General features: G+C 42.8%; 1 protein-coding gene across 1 annotated transcript in view; it reads right to left on the reverse strand.

Moving 5' to 3' along the window:
- The window catches only part of LOC142465673 (vomeronasal type-2 receptor 26-like), a 117,626-nt gene that overhangs the window by 21,865 nt on the left and 70,882 nt on the right, over positions 1-24,879 (reverse strand). The window contains exon 4 of the mRNA XM_075569889.1: positions 7,405-7,632. Within this exon, the coding sequence (XP_075426004.1) occupies positions 7,405-7,632 (228 nt within the window). The remainder of the gene's footprint in view (positions 1-7,404; positions 7,633-24,879) is intronic.

Genomic DNA, 24,879 nt, shown 5'->3' on the forward strand with positions numbered 1-24,879 from the left:
ATATATATATATATATATAGTGTTCGACAAACCTATACATTTGCACGCCCCGGGCGAGTGGATTTAACATCGTGGCAAGCTACTATTGGCCCAGGCATCACACGTTTGGTACTAGGTGGTGAGTAGATTTTTTTGTTGGGCAAGTAGATTTTTTGGTGATTTGTCGACCACTGTATATATATATATATATATATATATATATATATATATATATAACATAGAAAAAGAACAAAAAGCACTCCGTAATAATAGTCACTGGTGTGGGTGCAGATCCTATAATGAAGAATAAGAGAATAAGCAATACGATACCGTTTGGAAACGAAATCAGCAGGCAGCACTCCAGAATTGAACAAACAAGTGTATTGAAAAAAAAAAAAAAAAAAACGTTTCGGTCCACGAATGGGACGTTTGTCAAGGTGGTGCAGTTACAGGACAGAAGTGAACACATATATATACCCCTAGAATACTCACAAATAACAGGTGCTGCAAATCAAGTTGATTGCACAGCGTGATGTCAGATGCAGTGCTGACCTTGGGTAACCTCAATGTGAGCACTCAGTACAAGATGTACTTAGTAGCTCAATAGGAGAAATATAGTGGAAGCCACTGCAGGGGGATTAAAGTTCACACAGTGGCTCCCAAGCCAAAAGTGGTGTGTGTAGGCTCCACATGTATGTGTGTGGCAGAAGCCATAGAGCTGAACTGTGGTCCCTATTCACATTGCTGCAGTGACACTTCTGTCCTGTAACTGCACCACCTTGACAAAGGTCCCATTCGTGGACCGAAACGTTGGTTTTGTGTTTATTTTTTCAATACACTTGTTTGTTCAATTCTGGAGTGCTGCCTGCTGATTTCGTTTCCAAACGGTATCGTATTGCTTATATATATATATATATATATATATATTAACAGAAAAGTCACTCCGCGCTAACGCTGTCTGTAGATATGGTCCCTCTTGCTGCCGTCAGTCTGAGGGACTCCCCACACCCCCTATAAACGTGAGCTCCTGGAAGGGAGCTCACAGACAGAAAAAGAATAGGAAGACAGGCGCAATAAGGGACATTGACTTGTTTTTTAATATTAATATATCCCAATATATGTAAAAATAAGGGGAAACCAATATGACAAAAATGGCAAGTAAAGGGTTATCTTTATCTTTTTGAATCTGAATATAATTTGCAAATACTTGGTACCGCCATGTTTGTCCAATCATTTGCAAATGTGTATATGGGGTGGTGGGAGAAACTCACTGTGGCTGAGGTACCTCCTCCACAGTTAATTCTGTGGAGGAGATATATAGATGATATTATCATCATCTGGGATGGTGATGACATTTCCCTCCTTGATTATATTGCTCAATTGAATGTTAACACATTTAATTTACAATTTAGTGGAGAAAATAGTGATTCAATAGTACATTACCTTGACCTTGAAATTTTTATTGAATTTGAACAAATTTGTACTAAGACCTATTTCAAGGAAACTAATGTGAATTCATACATCTATCCCTCCAGTTGCCATTTTAAATCCTGGATTGAAAATATACTTTTCAACCAATTTGCTCGATTGAAAAGGAATTGTACTCATGAGGGGTAATTTCAAACTCAGGCGTTATTCTTAAAAAGGTTTTTGCAGAAAGATTATGACAAAGATCTTTTAGATTGTGCCATGGATAAAGTCAACCTTGCCAAAAGAAAAAATCTACTAAAAAAACAAAAATAAAAAGCCCAAGAGACATGACTTTAAAAAGGGAGTGGACATTCAGACAACACATGTTGTGGCAGAAACTACATCTACATTAGATGAGGTCACATGTGTCAGCCAAACAAAGAGTGGGAATTCTCCAGTGTTTATTACACAATTTAATGATCAACATAAGGCTATACAGCAAGCTATTTGTAAACACTGGAAGGTTCTGTCTTTGGATCCAGTGTTGGGTGCACATATCTTATCCAAACCAAAAATTGTCTATAAAAAAGCGCAACATTTAAAAAGATTAATAGCTCCCAGTCAATTGCGTTCTGATTCTAGTCATGAGGGTCCTATGTCTGGGACTAAAGGGCAACTACAAGTGTAGTAAATGCAAAGTGTGTCCCAACATGTTAAACTAAAAAGAGGTAGTTTCTTTTGCTTCAAAGCGAAGTTTTAAAATTAACCAATTTATTAATTGTTCCACCACCCATGTGGTTTATTTGCTTCAATGTAAATGTGGGTTTCAATACATTGGCAAAACCAAAAGAAGTATGAAATTCGGGTTAGGGAACATACTGTATGAGAAATATAAAAAATGTGCAAAAATTAATTGATAAAAATATGCCCTTAACCCACTTTTTAAAACATTTTAAAGATTGTCATCAGTGTGACCCTAGTGGAATATCCTTTATGAGTATTGAAGTTATCACTGTAGACAAAAGTTTAGGCAACATGGAACTTCGTTTAAATAGAAAGGAACAATCCTGGATATACAGTTAGGTCCGTAAATAATTGGACACTGACACAATTTTCATAATTTTGGCTCTGTACGCCACCACAATGGATTTGAAATGAAACAACTGAAATCCAATAGAAGTGCAGACTTTCAGCTTTAATTCAAGGGGTTGAACAAAAAAATCGTATGAAACGTTTAGGAATTGCAACCATTTTCATACACAGTCCCCTTATTTCAGGGGCTCAAATGTAATTGGACAAATTAACACAATCATAAATAAAATGTTCATTTTTAATACTTTGTCGAGAATCCTTAGCAGGCAATGACTGCTTGAAGTCTGGAACGCATGGACATCACCAAACGCTGGGTTTCCTCCTTTGTGATGCTTTGCCAGGCATTTACTGCAGCTGTCTTCAGTTGTTGTTTGTTCGTGGGTCTTTTTGCCTTAAGTTTTGTCTTCAGCAAGTGAAATGCATGCTCGATCGGGTTGAGATCAGGTGATTGACTCGGCAATTGCAGAATATTCCACTTCTTTGCCTTAAAAACTCCTGGGTTGCTTTCGCAGTATGTTTTGGGTCATTGTCCATCTGTAAAGTGAAGCGCCGTCCAATCAACTTAGCTGATTTGGCTGAATCTGAGCAGACAATATATCCCTATACACTTTAGAATTCATCCCGCTGCTTCTGTCTTCTGTCACATCATAAATAAACACTAGTGACCCACTGCCATTGTAAGCCATGCATGCCCATGCCATCACACTGCCTCCACTGTTTTACAGATGATGTGGTATGCTTCAGATCATGAGCCATTCCAAGCCTTCTCCATGCTTTTTTCTTCCCATCATTCTGGTACAGGTTGATCTTAGTTTCATCTGTCCAAAGAATGCTGTTCCAGAAATGGGCTGGCTTTTTTAGATATTGTTTGGCAAAGTCTAATCTGGCCTTTCTATTCTTGAGGCTTATGAATGGTTTGCACCTTGTGGTGAACCCTCTGTATTTTCTCTCGTGAAGTCTTCTCTTTATGGTAGACTTGGATAATGATATGCCTACCTCCTGGAGAGTGTTCTTCACTTGGCTGGATGTTGTGAAGGGGTTTTTCTTTACCATGGAAAGGATCCTACGATCATCCACCACTGTTGTCTTCCATGGACGTCCAGGACTTTTTGTGTTGAAAAGCTCACCACTGCGTTCTTTTTTTCTCAGAATGTACCAAACTGTTGATTTGGCCACTCCTAATGTTCCTGCTATCACTCTAATGGATTTTCTATATTTTTGTAGCCTAAGGATGCCCTGTTTCACTTGCATTGAGAGCTCCTTTGACCGCATGTTGTGGGTTCACAGCAACAGCTTCCAAATGCAAATCCTACACCTGGAATCAACTCCAGACCTTTTACCTGCTTAATTGATGATGAAATAAGAAAGAAATAGCCCACACCTGTCCATGAAAAAGCTTTTGAGTCAATTGTCCAATTACTTTTGGTCCCTTGAAAAAGAGGGAGCTACATATTAAAGAGATGTAATTTCTAAACCCTTCCTCCAATTTGGATGTGAATACCCTCACATTAATGCTGATAGACTGCACTTTAAGCCCATATTCATTATTTAACTGTAACTTGAATTTATTTTGGTACACAGCCGAAACAACAAAACTAGTAACAGTGTCCAATTATTTCCGGATCTATCTGTACACAATGCAATCCAGACATCCTCAGGGATTAAATGACTATATAGAATTGGCTCCCTTCCTTAAAGTATAGAATACTTGTTGTTTATTACATCTTATGGTGATTCATCCCTTTTTAATATATAAGAGTTTATATTATTATCTTTTTATTTAAATGAGTCAACATTATTGTTTTTTTGAACGTTTCTAAACTTGATTAATTTATAAAATGACGGTTTTCAATATCAATATCAATATCAGTATTTTTATTTGGTTTTAGTGTGCATTCTTGATTTTCAGAGTGTGTTGAATGTCATGTGTTTTTAAATTAATTTATGATGTTTCAAATTGTTTAAAATGTTCAGTTGTGGTTTTTGTAAAAATTGCATTAATTCATCATACAGGACACAGTTAGCCTGATTGGGTTAAACTTCTAATTGATTTCGTGGCCTTGGCTAGTCATTTGGCAGCCGGGAGATCGGAATGTATGATTGCAGTCCAGTGTTTTCAATTGCCATTCATTTAGGCATTCATTGGCTGCGGTATGCTATTTAACTCCAGGGACAGCGTCATCACGTGACCTGCTGACAAAGCACGATGTGCGAAACGCGTAAAGGTCATGTGAGACTGTTCCCGTGGAGTTTGCAGGCGGAGGGTGTGCAGGGCTCTTCGTATCTCCTTGCCTTTTTGGTATGTTCATTGATCGGTTCCGGATCCTTTCTTTGATTATCTAGTGTGGATGTGATATTCTCCTGTTCTCCTCTCCGCCCTATTTTGGTTAACCCTGGTTTTTAACCCTTTTAAACCCTTTTTTAACCCTTTATTTGCCATTTTTGATATATTGGTTTCCCCTTATTTGTACATGTATTGGGATATATTAATATTAATAAACGAGTCAATGTCCCTTAGTGTGCATGTCTGCCTATTCTTTTTCATATATATAATATATATATATTGTGGCAGGATGGCTTCGCGGCGGGGTCAGTAAGACGCTAGACACGATGAGAAACTTTAAACTGTAGTGGTTTATTAGCCACAACCAAAATAAAGTACGGGTGCACTGTCCCTTTAAGAAACTACTTTCAAGAAAATAAAGCCTATTCCCATTAGGGAAACTAACTCACTTCTTGAGCCCTTACTAACAGGGCAGCCAGGTAATCTGGTTATGCCGAAAACATGTGCTCTACAAAGTATAACAAATAAGTATCATAATAAAGTCTTATCTGTAATGCAGCTCCAATAGCAAACAGGAACACCGGTTCCGGGGAGAAGGCTGTGTCCAGCTCGCAGTAATCTTTATCTTTATCCTGGGTTGGGGTCCAAGCTGGTCCCAGCAGCAAAGCTGCTCACAGGACTGGGGGACCAGAGCAACAGCTAGGGCTTCCTAGCCGGGAGAAGTCTCTCCAGCCTCCTGGGAAAAACAAGCTCACCTTGTGTGAGCAACTACCTGCTTTTTAAAGCACTTGTTTCACTGATGAGTTCAGCCCCTGTTTAATCAGTCTTCAGCTGTGCTTTCTCTCTCTGAGGAGATTAATGCTCTGTGTACTGGCTGCAGCGTCTCTCTATTCACTGTTCCAGCCTACTAAGTCAGTGACTCTGTCACAATATATATATACAAAGTTACTGACTCAGCAGGCTGGAGTGGAGGATATGTGTACCTTCCAGCACTCAACCAGTTAACCTGCCTGCACATGCAGCCTAATTAATCAGGATTCCTGAAAGATTGCAGGTTCAAAAGATTCTGGAAGCTTGAGATGAGGAGCCAGAACCAGAAAGCCAAAGCCAGTGAGAGAGACTGACCGTTTGCCATCAGAGAAGGAGGGAGCCAGAAGGGGCTCCACAGCTACCAGTAGCTGGTTAAAGAAGCTGGCAGAGAGTGAGAGACACTGCTGAGAGAGCCTTGCTGAAGCAGTGTAAAGAAGCTGGCAGAGAGTGAGAGATGCTGCTGAGAGAGCCATGCTGAAGCGGTGTAAAGAAGCTTGCAGAGAGCGAGAGACACTGCTGAGAGAGCCGTGCTGAAGCAGGAACATCGCCAGATGGACTAAGATAAGCAAAACCCTTTCTATTACAGTGGCGACAAAGTTAATTCGAGCAAAAGCCGCCGGTTGACCGGGACTTACTCCAGCTGGTGCTGAGAATAGTCAGCGCGCCAGCCGCATCCAGCCGCGTCCCCTCCGTTCCCCCCCCCTCCAATCCGCGCGCAATTTATACACCTTCCCGACCCCCTAGCTGCTCCTGCTGTGCCCCTCTGCTTCCCCGCTCCCCCGCTTACCTCACTTCAAACCTTCAGGGGAGTCGGGGAAGCCGGGGAAGCCGGGGAAGCCGGGCGCGCACGTGACGTCACCGACGTCACGTGAACGAGCCGCTTCTCAACGCTTCTCCACGCTTCGGCCACGCATCCTGCCGTGCGGTTTTTGCTCTAATAAACTTTGTCGGAGCAGTATATGCAAAGACTTTGCTGTTACTCTATTGCCTATGCCAGGGCATGTTTTGGGCTGACAACCGGCTTAACTGGCGATCCTGATAGTAAGGGCCTGAAGAAGTCAGTTATCTCCCTTACAAGGAGAGGTTTTTATTTATGCTTTTTATTTTGGTTTGGTTTTCTTAAAGGGATGGTGGGCCTGCGAATATGTTACTTAAAACCCTATAAATAAACCCTATTTAAATAGAAGTGCTGTGTTTCCGGCCTTAGCTGGGATAAACGGGACCTCAACGTGATGTGGTTGTCACTATATATATACAGTATATATATATATATATATATATATATATATATATATATATATATATATATATATATATATATATATATATATACATACATATAACAGCAGGCACTTCAAAGGCTCCAAAGAAATAGGTGCTTGTTCAACAAAAATAACAGGAAACCAGGTGTCCCACCAAGGAGACAAAAAACAGCACTCAAGGTATATTGCAAAAGTGTATTTGAAAAAAAGCAGGCACATATAAATCCAACGTTTCGGTCCTGTATAGGACCTTCCTCAGGGGCGTGCTTTTATATATAAAAGCAAATAATAATAAATTATATATATATATATATATATATATATATATATAATCAAAAAATAAATAGATGATACCGTTCTGTGGCTAACGAAATGCTTTTATTTGTGCGAGCTTTCGAGATACACTGATCTCTTCTTCCATTATATATAATACATAATAATACATAAATAAGTACTTTTCTTTTAATAGGACAAGCTTTTGAGGTTTCTACTCCCTTTCTCATGTCAAGCAATCATTGTAAAATTCTTCTAATTTGATTTAATACTGTATCTAAAATTGCTTCTCACCTGGTTGATGTTATTCTTCCATAATATCGTACTTGTGTTAATACGAAACTGCTGAGCATCTGGAAGCCAGTGTTTGAAATCGCCAACAATGTCAAAACTCTTTCTCTTATTGTGTATTAAAATCCAGTTACTGATCATATAGCTGATGACCAATTCTCCCTTTTCATCAAAAAACATATCTGAGTTCAATGCATCCTTATAAGGAACTTTTTCCACATAATGCTGCAACTTTAAAATAGAAAATATATTTATATGCATCATTTCTTTTGTACAGAATTGTTGGATACTTATAAAATACATTGTTTGTTAATTCATTAAAGAAATAAACCTTCTGCCTGTTCTGTATTTAGGGAGTAAATTTGAGAAGCAAGAAATGTACAGTGTGTTTATACAGTACAGGGGTTCTTATCCTGAAAGGGACAGTTCATCCCAGGTAGGGGTGGGTGAAAACTGTCAAAATTCACTTTCCGGAATTCCCCGACTTTTCCTTTAAAAATTGGTTGCGCTGTGTAAAATCCGTCGATGGATTGTTCCAATTTCAATCCGTGGGGATTCATATAAAACAACATGTTTTCTCTTCGCAACGTCCTAGACCCAGTTAGGTTTGTTATTTTCCTGTTCTATGCTTTTTTATGATATTTTATATTGAGTCTGTGTTATAATATGTGTTCTTAATGCCTCAGCTTGGCTGATTACTTCTTGTTTAAGATATGACTCTGGAAGAAATTCACTATATCTTTTAATTTACATGGGAGTGGTAGGAATGCATTGTTTTTCTTTGATAAAAAGTATGTTTATACATTGCAAAATCTACTGAAGTCTAAGTTTTAAAAAGAATAAGGGTTAATAACCGTTTTCGCGGGCTTTTCCTGTATTTAATCAGGCAGCTACCGCTTCTCCCCACTCCGAGACGAAGCCCTATCTGTAAGGGTGAAACGCGTAGAGGGGGAGATTGCGGTGTAAGCCCTTGTGTGTTTTTGTAAGAATAAAGTTTATTGAAGAACATCCGGGAGCCTCTTTGACTCGATTCGGCAGTTGCGCCGAAACCACCCCTGTATCCTTAATCTATGGCAGGCAGGCAGGCTTCCCAGGCTTGAAATTGAAGCCGTCTTTCTCCGCTGACCAAATGCCATTCACACCTCTGGGCATCCTCCGGCTGCTTTGAACTCTGATGTCCAGCAGACATACCGGCGCCTATGGGTTTGCACGGGCTGCCTGTTTGGACATCGGTTCAGAATGTAAAACACACTGAAATACATTTTAATAAACACTGAGTATCGGGGAACCCCTTCAGCTATGTGGGACTTTATGTGAGGATCTTGGGTTTTGAAAACTAGGAGTCAGGGAGACACTGTATGGCCCCAGTGCAACTCACCCAGGGTACCCGAAAATAGCGCGAGTAAGTCAGGGAGAAGTATAGGGCCACCGGTAACTTTGTCCCCAGACCTCCTGCAATCACAATGTCTTGCTTTTCACCCCAAACCCCCACCTAAGACTTAGACTCCCAAAGTTTGGAGTCTTTTGGGTACTGGGAACAGAAAAGGAAAACATGTTGTCTCTTTATTTCTGTCTGCCTTATTTCCCCACACACTTTCCCTTTGACTCAGTTTGTACTCAGAGTCCCCCCAACCTTATGTATGGTTGGGCACCCACAAACCATATACTGTTTGTGGGTCACCTTGTGTGATTGTGTGGGGGTAACCAGGTTTGCAAAAAAAGGTCAAGCCCACTTGGTTGCCCCAGAGTCACGTTGGGGAGTCCTAGAGTGTCCGCTCTTGGACCTGGCTTAGCGTGTATGTGCTGCTATGCATTGTATGAAAATATGCGACAATAAAGAATTTGTATGCTTTTGCCTTTCCAGGAGAGCTAGCAAGCAGAGATTGCGAGGCTATCAGTTTCAGGGTGGGTTTGGTGGAGAAAGTCTTTACAGATTGTGTCTATGTCACGGGGTCCCCATGTTACGGGATACCCCAAAAATGTAGCTGAGAATCAGGTGATATTCTCAGATACATTGAAGCACGATGCTCAGGTCAAAATCCTACCCTGAAAATGTTCTTGCAGCTCACATCCAGGAGTCTCTGCTTCAGCACAGACAAGAAAGGTAAAATGTTCATAGGGGATCAAGGTATCCCCAGGGGTCCCTAACATAAGGGGTGATGCCCAGTTCATGTCTAAGTCCCCCTGAACCTGGTATTGGGGTTCAGGGGGTGCTCCAGGTATATGATAAAGCTGCAAGGTTTATTTTGTGTAAAAGTGTAAAATCTGTTTTTTGCAGTGTGGCAGGGATATGGCTAGTAAAAATAGATAATATACATTCTTATTCTAAACCTGGCACCAAAGAAAGACTTAGACATTTTTAGCAAAGACAGTGTAAAGTGTATTTTATTAAACAGTTTTATTTAATAGGTACTGTAAATGAACTGTGCGATTTCCAGATTTGTGGTTCCGAGAGACCAGATCGTCACAAGGCTTGGTGCCACTGTGTCTTCTCGGGTCCCGGACTTGAAAGTCTCAGAGATGCCAAGGTGTTAGGACAGGCGGAGTACCGGTGTTACACTCAAGTACATACGTCCTGGCATGAATAGGGGCCAACTTGACTGCATGCCCGGAAAGAAAAAAAAACAGAAAAGGGTTTTATTACATAAAGTACAATCTTGGACCCTTATACACGGAGCAGGGGTAACCAAACGGGCTTGGCCTTTATTATATAGCCTGGTTATCCCTCCCGTCACAGTTACATAAACATTTAGGGTCTCATTCAGAAAGCCTCGATAAGGGCCTTATCGAGCACTTATCGACCAAAATGGCTACTCGTATTCAGTAAGCCTTGATAACTGCTCGATAACGGCCTGTATCGACTCAAAATCTTATGATCAAAAGAAAATCGCCAATTGAGCGGCAATCAGCCGCTTATCGACCATTTTCGGAAGGATAAAAAACTCGCGCGATTCTAGTACCCGCGAGTCGGCTATCGCCGCCTATCACAGCCCTAAAAGGCGATCTTCTCCCCAAATCCAATTCACCTCAAAATGTAGGAAAATTGGTGGGGAGATGCCTCGATGAGCTGCGATGTGTCGGGACTTAGAAATAATCAGGCCCTTTTCCTGTCTCGGATTGATGCCAGGGGTCTCCGGAGCTGATAGCCATTAATACCAGCACCGGAGCCCCCCGGCATGCATCCGATGCAGGAAAAATGCATTTACAGCAACTTCATTATCTTAGCGGCTAACCGCTAAGGCAATGAAGGAGTTCAACACCCATGCCAGGCTTACTGTGGCTAGCGAGGGTGGGTGAAGGGGGAATTTGGCCTTTAGTGGCTGTTTAGGCTGTTTAGGCCTTGCAGGGAGGTTGCGGGGGGACTTAACCCCTTCATTAACCTTCATTAACCTTAGCGCTATAGTCATTAAGAGGTTAACCCACCCTGACCCGATACAAACCCTGGTGGCCTAAGCACCCACCCTTGACTGACTATACCCACCCTGTACCCATTGAGTAGTATAGTTGTACATCATACCCATATAATAATAATATGGGCATGATAAGCCTCTATAGCACTCAATGGGCACCCTATTTACAATACATTAATACACAAGACACACAATAATAAAACATAACTAAACTCCAAAAAAACACACTTCACTAAATAAAAACAGTAGCCAGCTAATCCAATCAATACAAGCAATATCAACATCAACAGTGAATTAATTAAACCATTAACCAATCAAAATAATTCATTCCTAAAACAACTCTGAATTATTTTATAAAGTAACCAATTCAACCACATTGTTACTAAACCAACTCAAAATTAATAGTAACACTAACCAATCAAACCAATTAATTACTACAACATTCATGAACTACTGCTGCGGCACAGTTTATTCGAGCATTTGCCCGTTCTGTGCCGCAGCAGTAGCCTGGCGCACGCCCGAGTGTGACGGGCGCGCGCCGAAGCAGCGGAAGAGCGCCCTCCGATCGGGGCGCTCTCCCTACCGCTGCCGGGTCCGCCGGGTCCCCCGGAACCCCCTGCCGCTGTCCCGCGATCGCGGGACACCAGGGCTCCCTCGGGGAGCCCTTGGACACGCGTGCAGGGGGCGCAGGCTCCCGATGACGCGTGACCGCGCGTCTATGACGCGCGGCATGCCGAGGGGCGGCCACTAGCAAGCCGGGAAATCTCCCGGCTTGCGGATCTGGCCGCACTGCGATAAAGTGTGTCGCCAGTGTATTAACGAACACCAATCGCAAACATTGTATTACCATTAACCAGGAAAAAAAAAAAACAATGACATCCACATAAGAAACTGAAATTAAAAAAACCAACAGCAATACCAAGCCAGAAATGCCCCCCAAATATTGTTATAGTAATGTATTAATCTGTACCCTAAAGTAGTACAGATTAATATATTATCAGTCAATGTGCCTCCCCCAAAAAATCAAAAAACACATCCAATGAAGAAACCTGTAAAAAGAGACATTTGCAAACATTCAATATATTACTTACCATTAGAAGCGGTGGCCCTCCGACTCCCAGGGTAACAGGAAGCTCACATGTACCTTGGAGGCCTCCAACAGCATCCGATGCCATCTGCCATGAAGATCCAGATCAGGTACCCAAATCTTCTTTTTTCTTTCTTTAATCACCTTCTTCTATCTTCATCTGTCACCATTTCTTGATCTTCTTTATCTTCTATCTTGATCTTTTAATCCAAAAAACCCCATGGTAAATCCCAACCGTTGTTGTCTCGTCGTCTTTTTGGGCTCAAATGAGGCGTCACGGCCTTAAATAGGGCTTGTGATGTCACATTTAGCCTCAAAATGGTTAACAGCCACCTGATTGGCTGTTAAAACCATGTTCCGACTTTAATTATTTTTTTTTTACATGACGTCACTTAAAGGGAGTGATGCCAGCCAATCAAAATGACTGTGCTTCATTTGCCTTTAAGATGACGTCACTAAATCCAAGATGGTCAGCGTCACATGGAATTTCAGCCAATCAGAGTGTGGTATTGGTTCCCACGATCCGATTTGGTGCAAACCTCGTGCTCTGGCGGTGCTACATCGATGACGTTATTTTCATTTGGGACGGTAGTCTGGATTTATTGGATGAATTTATTTTGTACTTTAATGATAACCAAAAAAATATATGCCAATATGAAAAAATTGCTATAAAATTTTTGGATCTGATTATTAATATTGTTAATGACCATATTCACACCCAAACATTTTTCAAGCCTTTACAGGCCAATAATTACGTTATGGCCAACAGTCATCATAATCCACAATGGATTTGGAATATTCCGAAAGGACAGTTCATCTGTCTGAGGCGCAATTGTTCCAATTTGGAATCCTTTGCAAAACAGGCGGATGAACTGAAAAACAAATTTATTGAACGGCATTACCCAGAGGATGAACTTGAGAATACCATATCTCTTGTTCAAAAAATGGACAGGAGTAAACTCCTAGAGTATAAAGATAAAGGGGGTGGCCAGGAAAACAATATTTCCTTTATCACACAGTATAACGCCATGGCCCCTAAAATTAGAAACATCTTTGACAAACATTGGCCAATATTGTTGCAGGATGCAACTCTATCACAGATATTAACGCCACAACCATCTATTGTTTTTAAAAAAGCAAGCAACTTCAGGAATAAATTGGCACCCAGCTGTCATTTAAATCAAGGAGAAAGAAAAGTGAAAAGCATTCAGGTTCACAATGGGTTTAGACCGTGTAGAAAATGCATAGCCTGCAAGTATAGTACTTGCAGTACAGAATTTAAATCTAATGTTACTGCCAAGGTCTATAGTATTATGTCACACATTACATGCAAGTCTGAGTTTGTAATTTATATGTTGCAGTGCCCCTGTGGCCTGCAATTTGTGGGACGCACAGGTCGAACCTTTCAAAGACGTATATATGAACACGTCTATAACATTAAGAAGGGTTTAAGGACACATAGTGTGTCCCACCATTTCTTGACGCATCATGATAAAAATACAAAAGGCCTTGTTTGTCAACCTATTGAATTGTGTACACCCAATTGGCGAGGTGGAGATAATATCAAACAAATCAATAGACGAGAGGCCTTTTGGATTTATGAACTCAAGACCCTTTCCCCAAATGGGCTTAATATTGATTTTGAGCTGGGTTCCTTTTTGGGTAAATGAAGTGTTACCAACAATTAGGAAAATGTGGGACTTAATATAGGTTTGAAGTAGGAGTAGGTGTTACCACAAGTAATTGGGCAGTACCTCACCTGTCTGTTTTGGTTCAATTACAGGCTACTTGGAATCTGTGAATTAATGGTTTGGAGACTTTTTTGGGAGATTTGAATATCCCATGGCCAATTTTTAGTATTTTCAACATATATATAAGGTTTGGGTACATTGTTGAAATAACATACAGTAGGATGCGTAGCCATGTTTTGTAACATGTATGTATTGTATGAGTGTTAGGTAGTATGAGACATAGGGCCTTATTCAGAGAACATTCATAAAAAAATTCGCCAGGGAATTTAAAATGGTTTTTTTTTGGGCGTTGCTATCACGGTATTCAGAAAGGCTCGAAGACCAGTGATAGCAAAATGCCCACAACTGGTGAGTTGCTGCCAGCGAGAGCATCAACCCTCTGAAAAGGCCTAAACCAGCGATTCATTTCTGCTGCAGAGAGAGCTGCTTTGAGAGAGCCGCCTCTCCCAGCGGAAATGTCGCCCGAAAAGTATTTTTTTAAATATCCATTTCTTTAATAGTGTAGAGTTGCAGGGGGTCTCCGGAGCTGAACCACGTTGTTTTTATGTCCGGGGACCCCCTGCTTCCCGAGATACAGGCACCTTTATGGGGTGCCGGTATCTCCTATGCAAGGAAATGTCCCGGTCACGTGACGCGGGACATTTCAATGCAGAGGGATACCGGCACCCCATAATGGAGCCTGTATCTCGGGAAGCAGGGGGTCCCCGGACATAAAACTAATGTGGTTCAGCTCCGGAGACCCCCTGCACCTCTACACTATTAAAGAAATTGATATTTAAATAAATATTTAAAAACAGATCAATACATGCCCCCCACCCTCCGCCCAAACCCATACAGTACAGTAATGGGCAAAATAACTATTATCCAGATAGGGATGATAGATTATTTGCCCATTATTTAACACTGCATTAGCATACATAAATAAATACAGTTATACTTACCAAAAAAGCAGGTCCCTCTGTCCTCCGTTGCCAGAAAGCATATATAGAAAATAAATACATTCTAATGGTCCCTAACCCCTTAATCACCTTAGCGGTTCCTAACCGCTATAGTTATTAAGGGGTTAACCCATCCTGACCCGGGAGGCCTAAGCACCCACCCCAGACTGACTATACCCACCCTATACTCATTGAGTAGTATAGTGGTACATCATACCCATATAATAATAATATGGGCATGATAAGCCTCTATAGCACTCAATTGGCACCCTAATAAAAATACAGTAATATACAAGACACACAGTAATAAAACCTAACTATACTCCCATAAAACACACTTCACTTAATAAAATCAGTAGCCAGCTAATCCAATCAATAGAAGCAATTACAACATCAACAATGAATTAATTAAACCATTACCCAATCAAACCAATTAATCCCTAAAGCAACTCAAAATGAATAGTAACACTAACCAATGTAAACAATGAATTAATCCTACATTAATTAATGTAACCATTAAAAGACAAATAAATACATTAAAACTATCTCTGAAGTATCCATAAAACACATTAGCTAACATAATATAACATTAAGTATAAGCGAACACCAATCGCAAAACTTTTCTTACATTAACCATAAGCAAACAATCACATCCACATCAATAACTGCAATAACAAGAAATGCCCCCCAAATATTGGCATAATAATGTATTAATCTGTACCCTAAAGAGGTACCGATTAATATATTGTCAGTCAATGTGCATGACACAGAAAATAAAAAATCACATCCGAAGAATACACCTGTTAAAAGAGACATTTACAAACATTGAATATCTTACTTACCATTAGAAGCGGTGGCCCTCCGACTTCCGGGGTAACAAGAAGCTCACCTACCTTGAAGGCCTCCAACAGCATCCGATGCCATCCGCCATCAGGATCCTGCTCAGGTACCCCAATCTTCTTTTTTCTTTCTTTACTCACCGTCTTCTATCTTCATCTGTAACCATTTCTTGTTCTTCTTTATCTTCTTTCTTCATCTGTCAATCCATAAAACCCCATGTTAAATCCCAGCCGATGCTGTCTCGTCGGCTTCTTGGGCTCAAATGAGGCGTCACGGCCTTAAATATGGCTTGTGACGTCACATTTACCCTCACAATGGTTACCAGCCACCTGATTGGCTGTTAAACCCATGTTCCGACTTTAATAATTTTTTTTACATGACGTCACTTAAAGGGAATGATGCCAGCCAATTAGAATGGCTGTGCTTCATTTACCTTTAACATGACGTCGGTAAATCCAAGATGGCCACTGTGTCACAAGGTATTTCAGCCAATCAGCGTGTGGAATTTGACCCCTGCTTGTTCTGGACTACTCTGCTCCCTGTACCCCTTTGAACCTTGCTACACTCTCGACCACGCTGCTCTTTGGAACCCTTGGACCTGGCTTTGCACCCCGATGACTCTACACTCTGGACCCCTTGGACATTGGCACACGGACACGACTATCCCTACGCATACTCCCAAAGACATTGCAAGTATTGCTAACCACTCTTTCTACAGGCTTAGCAACGCTATACCACACTCCGGGCTTGCTCCCACTGCTGTAGGTGTGTGGTGTAATACCTTTCCCACCTCAATACTGGGCTCTTTCCAGGTCTGCGGGCATACAGGCGAGACAGTAAACAGAGCCCAACAAACGCCATAAAAATGTCCTTAGAAGCTTTGCAATTCGTTAGCTCACAACTATCTACTGTCTCCCAGCAATTGGCCAAGTTCTCCCCTCAGGAGACCCCCATGGTTCGCACGCCACCAGTGACCACCACCTACGCCAATTCTGGGCCCCGGATTCCTTCTCCGAATCGCTACGATGGGGACCCCCTTACCTGCCATGGTTTCTTAAACCAATGTGAGGTGCAGTTTGAGATGTCCCCCTCCCTGTTTCTCACTGGCTGTGCTAAAGTAGCATATGTCTACGCCTTGCTCACCAGAGACGCTCTCGACTGGGCTTCCCCCCTGTGGGAGCGCAAAAGTGAAGTAACACAAGATTACTCTCTCTTCAGATGCAAGTTTCATCTAGTATTTGATACCCCTGCACGGCGTGAGACAGCCGCCTTCTCTCTTTTTCACATGTCACAGGCCCGAAGATTCGCTGCCAAATACCACATCAAGTTCTGCACGCTGGCCGCTGAAGTCCAATGGAATGATGAGGCACTCGCTGTCGCGTATTGTCATGGACTCACGGATACAATGAAAGACGACCTAGCGACTCATGCCCGGCCTTCCTCCGTGGAGGAGTTGATTACCCTGAGCATATGCATGGATCAGCGTACTCAGGAGCGGCGGCATGAAATGCACTGTTCTCGCTCTCCTTCTTCTGTTGTTTCTCACAGGTCACCTACAAAACCGCTCCTGGCACTGGAGTCTCCGGAGCCGATGCAGGTCGGCAGTCAGCAACTTCGGGCAACGGAAAGAGCGTGGCGTCACCTAAATAGACTTTGCTTCTACTGTGCTTCTCCGGAACATCGTCTCCTGAATTGTCCCCTGAGGCCGGGAAACAGGCACACCCAGTAAAGGTTGAGTGGCTATCCTTGCCCCTCTCCTTCCGAAGCTCTCCCAAAGAAGTTTCTGTTTCCTGCTACGTTGGAGGGTCCGAACCTTTTCCTGCAGGTTGAAGCTTTCCTCGACTCGGGATCTGGTTTTAACTTCCTGGACCAGAAGTTCGCGTTGGGGAGTCAAATTCCCATGGTCAGAAGGAAGGCCCCATTGGCCTCGAGGCTATCGACGGCCAACCACTCCATCCGGCGTTTATCATTTGGGAGTCTATTCCACTTACATTGACCTTGGCGGATGGTCATAAGGAGGCAATCATCTTCGATATTTTTCAATCTCCTACAGTGCAAATTATTTTAGGATTGCCTTGGCTTCAACTCCACAATCCGCGCATTGACTGGACCGGGACTCTGCCTCTCCAGTGGCCTTCGTCCGCAGATGACGTTCCTGCGGAATCTCCTGTTGCAGTGCTTGCCGGCCTGGATTCCGTTTCTTCTAAACTATTGACCCTGCCTACCGTGTATCATGAGTACCTGGATGTGTTCAACAAGGTACAAGCGGAGGTTCTTCCTCCCCATCGTCCGTACGATTGTCCTATCGATTTCATTCCTGGGACCATCCTGCCGAACTCTAAGTCACATCCACTCTCTGTCCCGGAGACCGAGGCCATGACGTCCTACATTCAGGAAAATTTGGAGAAAGGATTCATCCACAACTCTACCTCCCCTGCCGGGGCTGGCTTCTTCTTTGTGAAGAAGAAGGATGGATCACTTAGGCCGTGCATTGACTTCCGCGGACTCAATAAGATCACGGTGAAGTACCGGTATCCTCTTCCGCTTATCTCAGAACTGTTCAATCGTCTCCAGGGGGCCTCTATCTTCTCTAAGCTCAATTTAAGAGGTGCCTATAATCTCATTCGCATAAGGGATGGGGACGAGGGGAAAACAGCATTTAACACACGTTCAGGACATTATGAATATCTTGTTATGCCCTTTAGTTTATGTAACGCTCCTGCCGTTTTTCAAGAGTTCATGAACGACATCTTCTGCGATGTATTGGGAACTTTTGTCATAGTCTACCTAGACGACATTCTTATTTTTTCTAAAAATCTGGAGGAACACATTCAACATACCAAACTAGTGCTTTCTAGACTCTGTTCTAATCGCCTATATGCCAAGATGGAGAAGTGTTTGTTCCACCAGACCTCTACTGCCTTCTTAGGCTATATCATCTCCAGCCAAGGCTTCTCCATGGATCCAGAAAAAACTGAAAGCTGTTCTCGATTGGCTGCTGCCTAATTCACTCAAGACTGTGCAGCGTTTTCTCAGCTTTGCCAACTATTACAGGAAATTCATCAAAAATGTGTCTTCTATTGCTCTTCCCATTTTGAGGTTCTCAAGAAGGCTTTGGTTTCTGCACCCATCCTTCGTCATCTGGACACCTCCCTCCCCTTCACTTTGGAGGTCGGCGCCTCGGATGTAGGAGCAGGCGCAGTTCTTTCCCAGAGGACATCTCCGCAAGAGAAACTTCACCCCTGTGGTTTTTTTTCACGGACATTTTCATCTGCCGAAAGGAATAATGATGTTGGTAATCGTGAACTTTTGGCCATAAATCTGGCTCTCCAAGAATGGAGGCACCTTTTGGAGGGTTCCAAAGAACCAGTTGCTATTCTCACTGACCACAAAAATTTGTTATATACACTACCGACACAGTTTATTGCACTGCGGCCAGTTCCGCAAGCCGGGAGATTTCCCGGCTTGCTAGTGGCCGCCCCTCGGCGTGCCGCGAGTCACCGACGCGCGGTTATGCGTCATCGGGAGCCTGCGCCCCCTGCACGCGCGTCCAGGGCTCCCCGAGGGAGCCCTGGTGTCCCGCGATGTGGGGGACGGTGGCAGGGGGTTCCGGGGGACCCGGCGGACCCGGCAGCGGGAGGGAGAGCGCCCCGATCGGAGGGCGCTCTTCCGCTGCTTCGGCGCGCGCCCGGCACCCTCCGGCGCGCGCCAGTTTACTGCTGCGGCCGAGAACGGGCAAATGCTCGAATAAACTTGGCCGCAGCAGTATCGAGGGAGCTCGTCGCCTGGGATCCCGCCAAGCTCACTGGTCACTCTTCTTTTCCCGCTTTAACTACACCATCTCATATATTCCTGGTACCAAAAATGTCAAAGCGGACACTCTCTCTCGTCAGTTCGCCACTGGAAACGAAGCTAATGAAACCACTGAGCCTATTCTTCCTGCCAAATGTATAATTTCCGCTAACAACTTCGATGTGTTGGACGAAATCAACAAAGCCCAAGCTCACATTCCCAGCAGGTTCAAGGTACCAGAAGGATGCCTATATGCAGCTCCACGCTTTCGCCATAAAGTTTTACTTTGGGGTCATTCTTCTAGAGCAGTCGGTCATCCAGGCTTCAAAAGGAAAGCAGATCTCAATAAACGGACGTTTTGGTGGCCAAAGATGAACCAAGATATTTTCGACTTCACCACCGCCTGCCCAGAGTATGACACTCCATCACAAACCTTCTGGACTTCTCTTGCCTCTCCCCATTCCGGAACAACCCTGGAAACATATATCAATGGATTTCATTGTTGAACTGCCCAATTCCAAAGGAATGAACACCATTCTGGTCGTAGTAGACAGGTTCTCTAAACAAGCACACTTTATTCCCCTCAAGGGTCTCCCTAACTCTCCCACCTTGGCTGATGTCTTCTCCAAAGAAATTTTCAGGTTACTGTACATGGCGTTCCCATTTCTATTGTCTCGGACCGTGGATCACAGTTCATCCCAAAATTCTGGCAGGCATTTTCCCAAAGACTCAGTATCTCTCTCTTGTTCTCCTCAGGATACCATCCTCAAACCAATGGTCAAACAGAAAGGATGAATCAAACTCTTGAACAATATCTAAGATGCTTCATATCCGACTCACAGGACAACTTGGTGGACCTTTTGCCATGGGCTGAATTTGCTATAAACTCTCTCAAAAACAAGTCTACTCAGAAGTCCCCCTTTTTAATTAACTTCGGTTTCCACCCCAGTAGCCTTCCTCTCTCGCTTTCCCCTTCGGGTATTCCTGTGGCCGACTCTCATGTTTCAAATCTACAAGAATCTCGGAAAAAGATCCTCAAGACTTTACAATCTGCGGTTGCCAAACAAAAGACCAAGGCGGATCGTCATCGTCAACCTGGGCCTTCTTTCAAACCTTGTGACAGGGTGTGGTTATCCTCAAAAAATATCAGGCTTAAAACACCATCACTTAAACTATCTCCAAGATTCCTAGGCCCATCTTTTTGTTCACAGACGCACCAGATTCAACCTCACCAACCCAGGGTACATCTGCGTTGCTCCAAAGGCACACAGCCTGATGAGGGCCCCCCCAAGAACTGCTCCCCTCTGCACAAGACCAGCGTACTAAGGGTTAACATGTGCTTGTTCTTTGTTGAATCGGCAACCCCACCCACTGGAATGTTAATAAGCCAAGGGGACAAAGAAAAATCTTTTTGTTCACAGACGCACCAGATTCAACCTCACCCACCCCGAGTACATCTGCGTTGCTCCAAAGACGCACAGCCTTTGCGCAGCCAAAGGGCGTGAGCCGTTTGCTGCCGTTCGCTTATGTTAGTTGATGTTAAAGTGATGTTAAAGCTGCTCTATTTCTATCTGAAACACTTAAGCCTTTTATCCCCTGTACCCAATTTTCCAACTTTATCTGTCCATGAAATGTCTGTGAATTCCCTGTATAACCCTGTTCTTTTATCGTAACCATGTATTTTTTATAGCTCTGTGCCCAGGACATACTTGAAAATGAGAGGTATCTCTCAATGTATTACTTCCTGGTAAAACATTTTTATAAATAAATTTCAAAATATTGGAGAAAATGAATCCGGTAGCTTTCCGTCTTGATCTGCCTCCCACCATGAGGATTCCTTCTGTGTTTCACGTTTCCCTTCTTAAACCTTTTGTTTCAAGTCCTCATTTTCCTGTCCCCTCTCGGAAACCCAATCCAGTCTCCACCCTAGAACAACAGGAGTATGAAGTCGAATCACTCATCGATTCCCGCTGGTCCAAAAACAAACTTTAGTTCCTGGTCCACTGGAAGGGCTATGGCCCAGAAGAACATTAATGGGTACCAGCACGTCACATCCATGCCCCAAGACTACTCCTTCAATTCCACCAAAAGTTCCCGTTCAAGCCTTGGTTGGATCGCTCGGAGATCGATCTTCAAGGGGGGATACTGTGACGATTCAGGGGGTTCCTTCCCCTTCTGCCTCCCTCTCTGTCCCATCTCCTTCCAATCCCTCTACTCTTTACCACTCCTGTCCTGCTCCGTCTACCTCGCTCACTACCCCACTGCCTCAGCGCATGCCCCGCAGGTCTCGTGCGCCCGGGCGGTCCCCGAGCCCCTGCGGCGGCGCTCCCCACTCCCAGACACTCGCTATGCCTGCGGCCAGTACCTCACCTTCCCTGGCTTCCCTGTCTGGTCCTCTGCCTCCCTCCACCGGTGTGCCCGCGGCGCTCCGCGCGCTTGGTGACACAGCCTGTATGCACGGTCCCTCAGCTCGCAGGGGGCGCGCGCACATGCTCCTCTTCTGGGGTCTGTTGTCCTCCTGATTCCTCCTCCCGGTCCCTGAAGGCCATCTCCCTGTCACAGCCTGTGTGCGCGCACCTCCATCTTACAGAGGGCGCACGCACATGCTCATCTTCTTGGGCCTGTCACGTTCCTGACTCCTCCTCCCAGTCCCTGCAGGCCATTCCCCAGTCTGCCCCTTCTGTCTCCTCCTCTTCTCTCCCTGACCTATCTCTGTTGTCTCCCATTTCTCTCGCTGCTCCTCCCCTCTCTCCTATTGGTGTGTCTTCCTTTATAATCCCTGTCTGTCCTCTCTATTGTCGCTCTGCATAGTTCCTGTATCCTGTGTGTGCTGACCTATGCTGTGCTCCCTCTGTGTCCCTGCTGTATCCTTTTCCTGTGTTTACTTTGGATTTCCCTGGCTTTGACCCCTGCTTGTCCTGGACTAAGGAAAAAGGAGACCAAAAGCGCACCAGCACAAACGGAGCAGGAAGGACCCAAAACAGAAAATAATTAAAAGGGCACTTTAATGTGACAAAAGACCCATCCAACGCATTTCAAACGTCACAGCATTCTTCTTCAAGGATAAAACACAATGTAATAACATCCATTATATACCCTCTTACCTGTGGTCCGTTTTGCGCCAAAAATCGGAACCTGATGACGTCATGACGCTACGCGCGTCATCGCGCATGCGCAGAGCGACTCAGTGCTGATCTAAGGGCAAAAGGAAGTCCCACAGACAGTGTGGCCATCTTCGATAAGGGCAAGTCATAGGAAATCACTGCCCCACTAATACTAAACATCCCTACAAGACATATATACAGTGCTACTCACTGGGCATGCGCATTGCGACGGAATAAACATAAACAAAGCTAAAATACAAATGCTAAGGAATACAAATAATAGAAAAGGGAAAAAGCATAAGAAAAATTGAAAAAAACATATTAAATTACAACTTATACTGACACATAAGGGAAGAATAAGAATATAGAAAGCATATAAACATAATTTGAAAAATAATATGTGACAACCAAATAACTTAAAAACATACATGTTAAAACATAAATACTGCATAACACATATTATAAATCTAAATTCTAGGAACCAGGGAAATACAACAAATATCATATATAAAGCACATTGTATAGAGTATTATCAACACAATACATCAAAGAACCGAGTTTATAATAAACTTTATAAGATTTTAATTATAAGATATTATTTATAAAACTTATACGCTTCAAAGGGCTAAATTTGATCAAACCTTATTAGCTGAAATCTTATCAGCTGACCGTGATTGACCTAAAGTACAATCGATTGTTTAAAAATTGTCAAACATTACAAGAAATGGGTTAACTGCCAGTCAATATTCAGACCCATAGGGAAGCGTGTTTGGAGAATAAAAATTCAATACGCCTCCCTACGGTTCAGAAGGTTGACATGATCACCTCCTCTAGATTTACAATTAACTGATTCAATTCCCAGGAAGGAAAAATTGCTTGTTCCTCCCTGACCACATTCCGTGAAATGTTTAGAAACAGGATGATTGCTGTCTTTCAATCTTATGAGCCTCAAGTGCTCTAACATCCTGACCTTAAGGGCCCTAGTCGTTCTCCCCACATACCTCTTGCCAAAACCACATGTTTTGAGATAAACCACAAATTGACTTTTACAATTTATAAAACTGTTGATCTTATATTCCTTATTCTTTAATTTATTCACGCCATGTGGTTGTGGCAAGGCATACTGTAGAAAACTTTTTGCCGGCTTCATGTGTTTGCATACACTGCAAGAGCTACATTTGAAGGAACCCCTGGTGATAAAAGGTCTTGTAGACCCAGAAGTATTAAGTTCACTTGGTGAGACATAAGATCCAATTGTTCTCGCTCTACGGTATACAAAAGTAGGAACAGGTTCAACATATTTTCTAAGTACAGGGTCCATGGATAGGACATTCCAATGTTTTGAGATTATGGAGTTAATCTTTCCACTTTGTTTATTAAACTGTGAAATAAAAAGAGGACATTTATTTTTTGACTTTACCAATCCATGTGTACCCTGTTTATTAACAATTGTCTCATTAGTATTGACAAGGCGAGAATCCCCAATTGAATGTGCGGGCAACAATGATGCCCTCTCTGTTTGTACTGCATTATTGAAAGCAATTGCTATATGGGATTTAGGGTATCCCCTTTCCAAAAACCTCTTCGTAAGTTCCTCAGACTGAGAAAGGAAACCACTGAATGTGGAACAGTTCCTTCTCAGTCTGAGGAACTGTCCCTTGGGTATAGCTTTTATAATATGAGATGGATGGCAGCTGTCTGCCCTAAGAAATGTATTTCTAGCGTTTAACTTCCGATATACATCCGTTTGGATTTTTTTGTCTATATCAACAAATAATTGTAGATCCAGAAATTCAATGTGATAAAAATGAAAATTTAGTGTAAATTTTAAGTTGTAAATATTGTCATTAAGATAAGATACAAAGCGTGAAGTGTAGTGACATCCCCTCTCCAAATAATAATTAAGTCATCCACAAACCTTTTATAAAAAACAATATTGTGACGAAAAGAATTGGTGCTTGTATATATAAAGAGTGCTTCCCACCACCCCATAAATAAGTTTGCAAAAGAAGGAGCAAAACTTGTGCCCATAGCTGTGCCAATTAATTGCAAATAAAACTTATTATTAAATGTGAAGAAATTGTGCGTGATTAAAAAATGAATGGCGTCCAAAATAAAAGCCGACTGAAAAATTGAAATTTCTGGTATCTCAATGAATTGGCGGTCAGCTGCCATCCCATGATCATGTTGTATAACTGAATACAGAGAGGTAACATCAAGTGTTACCCACAAGTAATGATTGCACCAATTGACATTTTTGATCTGATCAAGAAGATCACAAGAGTCCCGTATAAATGAGGGCAACTTCCTAACAAATGGCTGAAGAAAACCATTCACATATCTTGACAGACCATCTCCAAAAGATCCAATGCTAGAGACAATTGGACGACCTGGAGGGTCGAACAATGTCTTATGGATCTTTGGGAGATGGTGGAAGATATGAATAATGGGATGTGATGGTATAATATATATAACCTCTTTCTTGGATAAAACTTCCATAATAACACCTGAGTCAACCAGCTCTGTAAGGGCATCCAAGAAGTGAGGAGTGGGATC

This window comes from Ascaphus truei, chromosome 1, assembly GCF_040206685.1.
Source record: "Ascaphus truei isolate aAscTru1 chromosome 1, aAscTru1.hap1, whole genome shotgun sequence".
NCBI lineage: Eukaryota > Metazoa > Chordata > Amphibia > Anura > Ascaphidae > Ascaphus > Ascaphus truei.